At 35.2% G+C, this 13,632-nt stretch overlaps 1 protein-coding gene across 1 annotated transcript; it reads right to left on the bottom strand.

The window, feature by feature from the left end:
* Positions 1–1,901: 1,901 nt before the first annotated feature.
* On the bottom strand, positions 1,902–6,131 carry LOC113871738 (probable disease resistance protein RF9). Its single transcript, XM_027508838.1, has one exon. The coding sequence runs from the start codon at positions 6,129–6,131 to the stop codon at positions 1,983–1,985; it is 4,149 nt and encodes a 1,382-aa protein (XP_027364639.1). The 3' UTR covers positions 1,902–1,982.
* Between the last annotated feature and the right edge of the window lie 7,501 nt (positions 6,132–13,632).

Here is a 13,632-nt window from a genome sequence, read left to right on the forward strand (position 1 = left end):
CATTATGCGTTGTTTACATGAGGAGTTTTAGGATTTCGATGACTTTTTTCTTCCTTTCTAACTATTGAACGTTATTAGTTCTTAGAATTGTTATGTTCTTGTATAATAGTAGTTTTACATCAATTTTCTTGGTGTGTTTTGCATTGATTTGTTGCCCTTAGAAAACTAAGGTTGTGTAAAATGTTGCACTAATTGGATTAAAATTGGAATGGATTATAATTTATTGTGGGGAGTTTTATTTGTGAAAAGTAGGCAAATTGTATTATTTGGGTTTTAGATAAGCTCAATAAGTAATCAAACAATACATACTGTTACGGTTTTGCTGTTGCATTGACTCTGTAAGGATCTTACATATATATCTTTTGTCTACTTCCACCATTTATGAGATCAACGTTTGTGATTTACCATTGATAGCTGCTTGTCAAAGTTGGACGAAGAATCATCCCAAGATGTTCTTTAAGCACTTTGTTATCACAATTTTTTACATAATTCATATGACGCATATTACCTTTTATTGTATCCTGCGCACACCTATAGCATCTCGAATCTGCTTCGGGCAAAGACTGATAAATTTAAGAGTTAAAAATTTATACATTTTTAATCAGTTAAAAATTAATTTAAAATCACGTTAAATGTAATTTTTATAGGAATTATTATAAAAAGTAATATTTTAAATTATGCGACAATTCATGATTAGATAAGTATATTTTAATTAAATAATAGTTTTAGCTTATATCTTTCTGCGGACATTTAATGGATGTCGTACCGAATATATGGCTTATAAAAGCTGAATTAATGAGACAAGTAACAGCGTAATAACAAACATGCGTGGAAGCATATGATAATCATTAAGGTTAAGATATACAGTGCAGTAAATTTATTATTTTTAGGTTAATATCAACTTGGGCCATGTCAAATCTCAAACTGTCGAGTTAATATCATTTCTTCTGTTTCTAAAGATTGTAGAGATTGTCATATTTCTGTATTCATGCAATGTAACATTTCACTCTTGCCTTTTCTTTACATGCTTACACAAGGTTTTCATACTCCAAAAAATTATAATTTTCTCGTTTGATTTCTGATTTTTAATTTTTTTAAATAAGTTTCTTAAACATTATTTTTCTTTTTTATATGATTTTTTAATTAGTAATTCTTTACTTATTTTTGATATCTGACTTGACTCATGATATGATACAGAGTTGATATAAATGATAACGTGATATTTAAATTTTTTTTTTTATTTTTAAATCTAAATTTTAATAGTTTTAATTTAAGTTTAAATAATAATTTAATCATTGTACTTGTCTCTAATTTATAAATTAGTCTTTACATATAAATTTGTATATTTATTTTTGATTTAGCCCTTAATGTTAAATTTAAAATAAATAACATTAAATAAGTAAATGACTAAATCAAAAATAAATCTAGTATAATGATTAATTTACATATTTTTTATATATAGAGATTAACTTATAAAATTTTATATTTAAAGATTAACTTATAAATATGAGTCAAAAGTATTTTTATAAATTGAAAATAAATATACGTATAAAAATTGATTTATAAATTTTTTATATGTAGGGTATTTAAACCTTTAATTTATGATTTAAAATTTTATTCTTAAATATAAAATATGTGATGTTATTAATTTCTTTCATGATAATAAATTGAGTTAACAAATTATTAACAGATGGACTAACTGAAAATAAAAAATAATTAAAAAAAACTAGATTGAAATGAATTAAAAAGAATGGATTAAGCACGAAACACTACTACCTCACTCCACTCATTAATCCAAGATTTAGATTGCACAACAAAAGCAAGGAAAACATGTCCTGATACAAATTATTGTCACACAGAAATCACAACAACTTGGTCACTTCACTCCATCATTCAGGAAATTATTGCTCACTGCCAAACACATTTTGCAGAAAGAAATTAAAGCATATGAAAGGAAAGCAACTCACCATGCAAGGATGACTCTACTCAGAACTATCTATGTAGACTTCACAATGGGGCGGAATGTTATGCTTGTGAATATTGATTTCCATTGGCATGGTTGTCAATTTCAACTCAAGTAGAGAGTTAACATGCTTTAGTCCATCAGGAAGCGTTTTCATGCGCCGACATGAACGGATTTCCAGTTGTCTCAGAGAGGGGAGTGCTTGTTGCTCTATTTTCCATTCCTCTAACTGCTCCAGCTTCCAAAGTTTCAAGACATGAAGCTGAAGAAAGCTTTGAGAATTACAAACCATTAGTCTTCCCAGGTACGACTCTGCAAGTAGAGACAAGGACCGAAGATTTGGAAGATCTTTCAAAATTTGCATGGGATCCTCCTCCAGTTTGGAATGTGAAAGGTTAAGTTCAACAAGGCTTGGAGGAAACTGGGACAGAATAGATGAACAGCTCAAGATTCCCAGCAAATACATGTCAGTGAGATTAACGTGATTTTGCAAAGACTTGAGGTGTAAATTCCAAGGGCGTCCTTCTTCATCTCTTGATTTTAGCCTTAGTGAATGAAGGTGTTCAAGTTTCATAATCCAATCAGCTACTGCTTCAAGTTGTGATTCCATTTTCTTTTGGTCTGGCGACATTTGTTGGCATGCTAATCCCAATTTTCTGACACCAATCAATTTGTCCAAACCACCCTTTACTGCAGTCTCTTCGTCCACAAAAAGTCCCCACAAGGTTTGGAGGTCAGACAGAGAAGAATTAACTTTTGGTTTGGGTGGAAATCTGCTCCGATAAGTCTCACTCAAGAAGAGGTGTCTCAGTTCCATCTTCCAGATGGAGCTAGTTAGAATATGTATGTATGTATGTGTAAGATCAAGGGTCTGTAGTTTTAGCAAGCTGCTTATAGATGAAGGAAGTGATTCTAAGTAGGTCCATCTAAGGCCAAGATATCTCAGTCCAGAAAGTCTTGCTATGTTTTTAGGCAACCTTGGCTTGTAAACGCGTTCAAGATCAAGCACCCTCAGCAGTAAAAAACAATTGCTCGAAATACACCGCTTCAGAAAGTTACCAACGTCTTCGCCAGGTTTGCTTCCTTCTTGAGCATCAAAGGACAGAAACGAAAGAACATCCTTGTAGTGTGTTCTCAAGGTAGCTGATCCTGAAACACTTGTACTGTCACTGTGAATATGATTGTGCCAGATATCTCTTTCGTCCAGATGATCTGCTACCTGTCTTATAATGGAATTTTTCTGGACATCATCCGTATCCGTGGCAGTGCGCCCACGAAGAAATCTTGATTCATTAGCCTTAGTCAACCAGAATTCACGCAAAGCACGAGGGAGACGGCATGTTTTCGCCGTGCCGTTTTGCTTACGCTTTGCAATTTGAACCATGTTCAGGTCTATCAACTCCGTTAAGTACCTTCCTGCAATTTCCTCTGGGGGCTCCTTGTCTTCTCCCTGATGCACAAGACCCTCTGCAACCCACAAAGCAACCAATCTTCTTGCAGGAATCCCAAACTCAGCAGGGAAAAGCAGAAAATAAAATAGACATCTCCTCAGATACAGAGGTAAGCTGTTGATAGCGTTACACGTTTCGAGCCAATGCTTTTGATCTTGATTGAGCTCGCTGGACCACTCCTCAATGGTAGCATCTTTTGTGGAGAGTAAATCTGTGGTTTCCAATATTTCTAATGGAAGCCCTCCACATTTTTTCACAATTTCTTTTCCAACCTTCTCTAGTTCGCGGGGAATGTCCGCGTTCAAATTTCTTCTGAATAGCGTCCAACTATTTTTATCATCCAACAACTGCAGCGGATGAACGAAGGTTCTTGTTCCCGCATGTAGCTCTGCGCTTGCATTGCGACCGGTAAGAACAACTCTGCAAGCTGTTGACATATCCGGAATGGACTTCTTCACTGCATCCAAAACCTGTGAACTTTCAATGCCATCAACAACAAGGAGGTACATAGTACTCGCCAAGGTTCTGAGTACATCTTGTGTGGACCACCCTTGTTCTTCATCTTGATCTCTCATAAACTGCTTGGCTGCTTCTTTGGCAATGTCTTGTAGAAGCACTTCAATTTGTTCATTTGGAGGCATGAACACCTTTATTCGACAATCAAAATGACCCGTGACAGCATCATTGTCAAATATCAACCCTGCTAGTGTTGTCTTACCCGAGCCTTGAATTCCAACGATGGAAATAATGCAGCGACGTTGCTCGTCCGTGAGTAACTGAGCCGTCAAAATTAGTACATCATCATCAAATCCAACTATGCTAGATTGTTTAACGACGAGAGATGGTCGCGTCCTTCTACGCAATATTTGAAGCATGGACGATGACTCAGCTCGGGTCTGAAGCTGCACCAAACCATATGCCTTTCTTCTTCTGGAGACATCTTCAATTTTGTCTCTGATCCCATTTATCTTTCGTATAATGTCACGTCTGGTTAGGTAGTGGAGAATTTGGATGTGAATTGGTTTATGCTCCAATTTGTTAGCATAGTCATTAATGACAGACTCAGTTTCACCGGCAATATCTCTCATTTGCTTCACCCACATCTTGGATCTTCCATCTAGCCGCCCTTCAATCTCTCCTACATCTCCGAACAGTGCGTTCATCAAATCCATTTCCCCTCTGATTGATTGAACCTTCTCTCTGAGTCCCGAAATAGGTTGATACGATACCCGTGGATGCGGAAGTTGCTCAGTACTACCAGAAGACGAGACAGTTCCTTGTCGTCCTTGTATGTCGGCAATACCATAAATTATCTTCCTGTCTGTGACATTAAGAATCTCATTCAACAGGTCGTTTATGTTCTTGGCAAATATGATTCTCCTAAACACCCCACCCCTTCCACGTTCAGCATGGAGGGAACAGGCATTCTGTGCCACCACTCTTAACTGATCCACCCACACTTTCTGCCTTTCGTTCAGCCTCATGCCTTCAATATCAGTGAATAACGCATGCATTAGAGCCAAGTCTCTTTGGGTTGACTTCAAATTCTTGTCCATAGACCTCCACAAAGACACAGTCCACACAATGACCTTATAAAGAAAAGAGAACAATTGCTGAATGACCCCCAGCCAGTTGTAGAAAACTCTGGAGAGGAACAAAAAGGCATATTCAATGAAAGCGGCTAACATCAAGAACATGAACGCTACTAGCATTTTTTTCACATTGCCACGGGGTTTGGGAGCTGGTTTTGCATCGCGTATGAAAGCATCAAGCGTAATTAGAAAGAAGAAGCCCAATATATCGGTCCAGAGAGGAACCACGGGAGAAACAATAATATAGTAAAGAATGAACATGACCCTTGAAATTATTAACCGTACTGGAGACAAATTTGGAACAGGACTTGACCTTAATATTATTTCGTCCCTCATGTCTTTACCACCGACACCGTATGTCATCCTTCTCTGAAGAGCATCTCCGATTTGCGTCCTCACGTACATCATCTGCTTCTTAAATTCCCTTTCCGAGACAAAAGAACAAAGCTTACCCGTTTTACACCATCTTTCTCTGCTGGCATGGGCAATGAAACTATCAGCAACACCTGCGGTATAATCACACACCTCCTTCACCTCTTCCAACCACACCTTCTCTCTTTGACTCGTTGACTCTAAGTTACGCACAATATTTTGCATGCCAACGAGTTCATCTCTCACCCGTTCTGCTACCTTGATGCCCTTACGTCGAGTGATTAAATTATGACTAAGAACGCGAATGAACTTGTGGAGTGCAGGAGTTACTATTGTGGCTGACGTTTCTGCTGGACCTGGGGTTTCAAAGGTGAGATCGAGCCTTGTTTGCCTGTGGTGTTGAGAGATATCTCTCATGATGTCGCTGATCCGCTCCAACTCTTTGCCAACCTTGTATTTGTCGTACCAGTAGAGAAGTCCTCTTCTCCTCCGCTTCACTGATTTGATGACGAAGGTTTCTATGGCATCCTCTGCATCGCGAGCGACGCTCCTCAACTTCTCTGCCCACTCGTCCGAGCTTCCGCTGTCATCGTGGTCAACGTGCTCTAAGAATGCCTGCATTATCCTCAGCTCTCTTTCGATCCATTCAACCTGCCTTGCTGCCCCACTCAACACTGCTGATTCTTGAACGAGGACTTTAGATAGTTTGTCTGCAGCCACGGTTACCATCGAGTTTACGATCAGTTCAGCCATCACCAGTTCTTCTTCTTCCTTTCTGTGCTTCAACTGCTCTTGCTTATTAGTGATTAATTCACCATATATTTGTGGTTCGAAGGAGTCGAGCGAATTTCGTAACTCTGCTCCAATCCAATGAACTAATATTTTAAACTGATTTATTTAGGCATGCTTTTCCCCTACCGAAGGAAGGACATTTAGCTTATTAGGCATTTACTACAGACAAACACATGTCTGTCTTATTACTGTGTTAGGAAATAATTGACCACTGTTAGAAAATAAACCAACAACTCAATATTAACTATCGTTACAAGGTTAAGAAATTCAAGTTGAACACTAAAGTTTCACATGTGAAGATTTATGAAGTTTTTAGAAGATAAGAGATGATTAAATATTGTGGCAATAATTAGTAAGTGTTATTCTAAATTAAATTTTGAATAATTAAGTTTTTTGTCAAACTTAAATTTTTACCATATATGCTTAGCAATTAAGCTATGTAATTTTATGTGTTATTTTAATCATTTAGTTTGACTATATAAAGAGCATAATATGAATTATGTATTGAGTAGTGAAAAATTGAATGAGAGAAATCTTAAATATTTATGAATTTGTGATATCAAATTGGCATCAGCTTAAAAGTTTTTAATGTTTGAATGTCAATTTTTTTTTAAAGAAGAGTGAGTATGTGAGGAATAAGAGGGTTCTCATTTTTTACAAATTTTATAAGAGTCAGTTTATAAGAGAGAGATATGTCAAATTACAATATTATTTGGTCCAGTCCTAAATTAGATGAGAAGAATGATTATAGTTATTGGACACTTTTGATGTTTACCTGTTTAAAAGCTCACAATATTTGGAGCTTTATTGAACCAATATTAAAAGCAAGAGCTAATGCAACAGCTCAAAGAAGGGACCGATTGGCACTATCATAAATTCATCAAGGTGTTGATTATTCATTTTTTGACAAAATAGCTAATGCTAAAACTGTTAAATAATCGTGGAACATTTTAAAGCTGTTATATAAAGGAGTTAAGAAGGCTCAAAAATCTAAATTACAATCTTTACATTGAGAATATGAAAGATATGAGATGTCTAGTTCAAAAACTGTTGTACAATATTTTTCATGCGTCACAGATCTCGTGAACAAAATGAGGATGTATGGAGATGACATCTCAGATAGCAAAGTGGTAGAAAAAAATTCTTTATACCATGCTAATAAAGTTTGATCATGTAGTGACTACAATAATAGTCTTATGATACAGACACGATGACTGTAGCAGGGTTGCAGAGAAGCATAGAGAACCATGTGAGCAGAATATTGGAGAAGTCAGAAAAAGTAAACGAAGAAGCCTTGAAGAGTCAGGTGAATCTCAACAATGATACTAAGTGTAATCAAAATGCTGAAAGTAGAGGTCGTGGTAATTTTAGAGGAAGAAGTCGTGACAATTTCAACCAAGGTAAAGATAACAATTTCATGCCACCAAGTCAAGGAAGAGAAAATAATTTTGGGATAGTTAGCCGAGGAAGAGGAAGAAGGGGCTATTATCAAGAAAGAACAAATTTTAATTGTTATCGTTGTGGAAAGTTTGGCCACAAAGCTGCAGATTGTATATTTTGACAACAAGCAAATATGGCAGAAAATCAGTATCAAAAAACTGGTGAGAATTCTGATAACCCACAAAGTTTATTTTTAGCAACTAATAATTTTGCAGAAGATGGGAATGTCTGATATTTAGATAATGTATTTAGTAATCATATGTGTAGGAAAAAGGAGTTATTTTACTCTCTGCATGAAACAGTCAAATCCATCATGAAATTCAGAAATAATTCAAAAGACCAAGTTGCTATTAGACTAAAAGATGGTTTTCAAAACTTTATCTTAGATGTATTCTATGCTCCTGATCTTCATCATTATCTATTGAACATGAGACAACTGTAAGATAAAAGGTACAATATGCAGATCTACCAAGGCTATTGTAAGTTTATAGACAAAAATATAAGGTTTGTTACTAAGGTACAAATGACATTGAATCGTCTATTCCCTTTGAAAATTCAGCATGAAAAAATTTCTTGTTTGAACTTTGTAATTCCAAATGACAATTGGTTGTGGCACATGGATTTTGGTCATTTCCATTTTTATACCTATTGTAAATGTTCCCAATAGTGCATGTGAGAGTTGCCAATTAGGAAAGAAATACAGAGAATCATTTTCTACAGGAAAGTCTTAGAGAGCAAGAAAGTTGCTTTGTGTACAATCGAGATACCAACATATGGTAGTAAATACTTTATTACTTTCATTGATGATTTTAGTGGGAAAACATGAATATATTTTCTAAAGTAGAAATGAGAAGCTTGTGATGCGTTTAAGTCTTTTAAGGCATTTGTAAAAAAATAAAGTAGTTGCAGAATTAAAGCATTGAGAACAGATAGAGGTCAAAAATACATTGCTTGTGTAAATTTCTTTCAACAACTTGGAAATAACACCAATTGACAACTAGATACATGCCTCAACAAAATGTGTTGCAGAAAGGAAAAATAGAACAATCATGGACATGGTCAGATGTATGTTGAAGGCTAAACAATTACCTACAGAAATTTTGGCAGAAGCAACTGTCACTGCTGTTTATATTTTGAACAGGTGTCTAACAAAGAGTGTTCATAGTAAGATACTTGAAGAAGCTTGGAGTGGAAGGAAGCCCTCAATCTGCTACTTCATAGTTTTTGGGTGTATTGCATATACCCATGTACTCAGAAAGAAATTAGGTGACAAAGGAGAAAAATGTATTTTCATTGGCTATAGCATAAAACTCCAATGCATATAAATTTTTTAATCTAGAGACAAAGAAGGTGATAATTAGCAAAGATGTGACATTTGAAGAAGGAATATGGGACTGGTCCTTAATGTCCCAGAAAGAGTCAGTAATAATTCCCAATGATTATGAAGAAGATAAAGGACAACTAGATCCATCTTCAAATATGCTAGAATCATGTAGCAGCCCACAAAGAAAACGAAGATTACCAGCCAGATTGAAAGATTATGTTGTTGGTGGAGACAATGATCCATTTGATGAAGAGGTTATAAATTTGCTTTGTCAGTAGATTGTGAATCAGTGACATTTGAAAAAGCTACAGAAGATCCAAATTGGAGAAAGGCCATGGATGAGGAAATTTATGCTATTGTGAAGAATAAAACATGGGAGTTGACAAATTTACCTATAAATAAAAGGTCAATAGAAGTGAAGTGGGTTTCTAAAATAAAGTACAAATCCAATGGAGAGATAGATCGATTTAAAGCAAGATTGGTGGCAAAAGAATACAAGCAAAAGCCTAATATTGATTATTTTGAGGTATTCGCTCATGTTGCAAGGTTAGATACTATTCGTATGATTATTTCTCTCTTTGCTCAAAATAATTGGGAAATATACCAAATGGATGTTAAATGAATCCAGATTGTCTCTAGTTTGCGCGGGAATTGGACCTCCAGTTCATTTTTCATTTAAGCGATTTTATAAGAGTTTGATTGGAAGTTTAAGATATTTGACTACAACCAGACCATATATAGTTTTTGGAGTTGGATTACTTATTAGATTTATGGAGGAGCTGTAACACCTTACATTTAATTTCAATAAATAAGGAATTTCACAAATTTTTAAAATAATAAAGTTTCCATTTTCAATTCAAGTTTCATCAACCATTTCAAATAAAGAAAGGGGGTTATAATTTATATCAAACAGTTGCTACATGACTTATTCAAATACAACAGTTTTCAAAATAATATCCTAAGTCCTATAGCAGTTCCATCCACCCCTTCACTGAGTTCGGTGCTGATCGTCTTGGTTACCTGAAAAATGAATGTAAGGGTGAGTGTTCTATGCTACTAAAATACAATCAAACATAGAATCTCACCTCTAGCACATTTTCAATACCTTAAACAAACACAATCACATGCATCATTTTACATCTATAAGTACAAAACACAAATCCATGCATACGCACACCAGCCACACTCACTATAGCACTGTGATCACATATTTACACCATGAATGGTCGCCGGTTATCCCCGCCTCACGGATACTACATGGGCAGTCACGGGTCGCTCAGCAAAGGTAATGGTCAGAGGTCCAGTCAGGAAGAGAGTGTGTGGCCCGTGGTGCTCCCGTTCGGCAGTCAGTGTCACTACCACTCCCTCTTCCCCAAGGTATTTCTACCGTCCTCGTCTTCCACACCCCAAGTGTATCGCTGAACCATTCACGCCATATTACAATGGCGCTAACACGTCCATTCACATTTATTCCATTCACGCATGCAATGATCATGCTTACACACGGCACACAGCCCACAATTATCGTTCATATTACACGGTCCTTAGGCCTACATTTTCACAATATTTATTCACAACACTCGGCAATATGCGCTCATTCTATCACACAACATTTATATACAATCCACATCCATCAATTTCGGGTCAACACACATCATGTTCACATATCATGGCATATGGTCCACATTACATTTCTTCGCAAATTCCTACCTTATAACTTAGCCACAACACAATATTTAGTAAAATAACAACAATTCATGCACAAAAGAGTATGATAGAGTCTCCCTTACCTTGGATTGAAGACCTACACTCGGATTCGACCACAGACGTGCTCCCTACACATATTTTGACCTAAAACACATGGAATAACTTCATGAGAACCCAAGGAAACCCAGAAATAGAAGAAAGGGGATGAGAAACGGAACCCTAACCATTAAAACTCACCTCCAAGCATTTTTCACACGGATTCAACTTTCAATCAAGCTCTCGAACAGCTTTAGAGGCAATTTAATTGGTGGAATAGGGTTGTGAGTGAGAGAATCGATGGGATCTCGAAGGGAGAGGGAGAAATAACTCTCCCCGAACCCTAACCCCCTTTAAATTCTTTTTCTGGTTGTGACACTCTCGCTATAGCGAGATATTTTTGCTGCAACAAAAATATCAGATGAAATTGCATATTAGTTTCTACAGAATCTTACTACATCGAGACCCTCTCACTACAGTAAGACTGCACCCAGAAATGCACCCAAACTGTCGCCCTCTCGCTATAGCGAGACATCTCTCGCTACAACGAGAAGGCGACAGTTCTAGTCCTTCCTCCTAAGGCCCTCTTGCTACAATGAGAATCCTCTCGCTACAGCAAGAACAGCTCAGAATTACATCTTGCACTTAGGCACTTAGCCCATTTCAGCCCAACCAGTCATGCATACACACACACACACACACACACACACACACACATATATATATATATACACACACACACACATATTCACATCATATATCTAAAAACATACATATGAATATACATTTAGATTTATATAAATAACAATAATTAATATTACCAAAGTCGAGGCGTTACAGGAGCCATGTAATTTTCATTTGCAAGGAGCAAAGAGAATTTTACGATATATCAAAGATACTATATCTTATGAAATTTTTTATGCCAATAATAGTGATGTAAAACTTGTTGGGTATACAGACAATGATTGGGCAAGAGATATGGAGACAAGAAAGAGCACGCAGGAAACACATTTCATCTTGGTAATGGCTTATTATCATAGTTTTCAAAGAAACAACCAGTAGTTGCACTCTCTACAGTTGAAGCAGAATGCATAGCAGCAGCTAGTTATGCTACATAGTCAATATGGTTAAGAAGAATTCTTGAAGTGATGCATGAAAAGCAGAATAATCCTACAGAATTTTTTTGTGATAGCAAGTCTACAATTGCAATGTGTAAAATCTAGTTTTTCATAGGCGATCCAAACATATTGATATTCGGTTTCACAAGATTCGAGAGCTAGTAGTTGAAAAAGAAATGGTGATTAAGTATTGTCCAATTGAAGATCAAATTACAGATATTTTCACGAAATCTTTGAAGGCTGAACTATTTTACAAGTTGAAGAAATTGCTTGGAATGATCAATTATATAAACTTGGTTTAAGGGAGAATATGTTAAAAAATAAACTAAACTTAGTTTATGACAACTCAATATTACCTATCAAATAATTACAAGGTTAAAAATTTAAGTTGAATACTAAAGCTTGACATGTGAAGATTTATGAAGTTTTTAGAAAATAAGAGATAGTCAAATATTATGACACTAATTAACAAGTGTTTAATTTCAAATTGAATTTTAAATAGCCAAGTTTCATTTCAAACTTAAATTTTTACTATGTATACTTAGTAATTAAGTTATATAATTTTATGTATTATTTTAATTATTTAGTTTGGCTATATAACGACTGTAGCATGAATTATATATTGAATAATAAAAAATTAAATAAATAAAATCTTAAGTATATGTGAATTTGTGATATCAACTTATGTAAGAGACTAATATTATCTTAAGAGATTCGTTTATGAATTTATTCTTTAATAATCATATGGCTACCAACATCAGAAAACTCTAAAGTTAATTGAGCCAAATTATAATACAACGAATTCAAAGGCATATAAATAAGATTTAAATTTTTACTCGTGTCGATTTGTAACACAGTAGCATTAAGCTTAGTCAAAGCAAATTGCTTATTAGTACAAAACTATACTGATTAGGTGGCTGGCAATTTCTGTGTTTTTTTTTTTTTCAATTTATTTATTTACAAAACTAGTGAATGAAGGACATTTAGATTATCAGTCGTTGTAAACAAAAACTCCAAAGAACAAATTTTGCTTACATTTTGGTTTAAACAATCCATTTTCCCTTGACTTGACGTCCTGTTACGGTCTTAAAGGGTAGAGGATGAAGCACAACTCCTTTCGTTACTATGTCATGCCATCATGTTTTTGTCCTTGCTCAAGGACACTGAGTCCAGCTGCTATTAAGTCAGCAATTATAACTACCACTAAAGTACATTATTTTTTACACTTCACGCACCTATGAATTTTGGCTTTTAATTTTATGCGGTGACTTTATTTTTTAAAATAAATATTGTTATCATAATTACGAAATTTAAAAAATCGTAATACGTATTAAAATTATATATTTTAATGAAAATTTATTTTTAAAAATTAAAAATAATGATACGGAACAGTAGCAGTGAAAGAAGACACACCTGTAAGTTTAAATACAAGAAGTCGAGTAGGTAATTGGTTACCGACACAAATGTTTTCCGAGAATATTTATTTTTCTTCTGGAGAGATGGATTTGTTACCGACACAGTCCCACGTGATCATATTTACACCTTTTACTGTTCATTTATTGGTCAATCTGTGGTCTTCATCCAATAAAAATTTGGCATTTACTTTAACCCAATGAATTCCGCCTTTATTTTATAGGTGACACTTTGAGATGGAATTTGCAAGGAAAGAAGGTACCTAATATTTCTCATTTTAACTTTGTTTTGTTTAGTTGGAGGAATATCCCTGCATTTTTCATTCCATGAGGCAACTTCTTTTTGATTGCCTTGTAGTTTCATATTATAACTAAAGCCAAACTGGTCGAGACATTGATTTGCAGCTTGAACCACAATTACGATC

The sequence above is a fragment of the Abrus precatorius genome, unplaced genomic scaffold, assembly GCF_003935025.1.
Source record: "Abrus precatorius isolate BTA unplaced genomic scaffold, Abrus_2018 Scaffold7, whole genome shotgun sequence".
Taxonomy (NCBI): Eukaryota; Viridiplantae; Streptophyta; class Magnoliopsida; order Fabales; family Fabaceae; genus Abrus; species Abrus precatorius.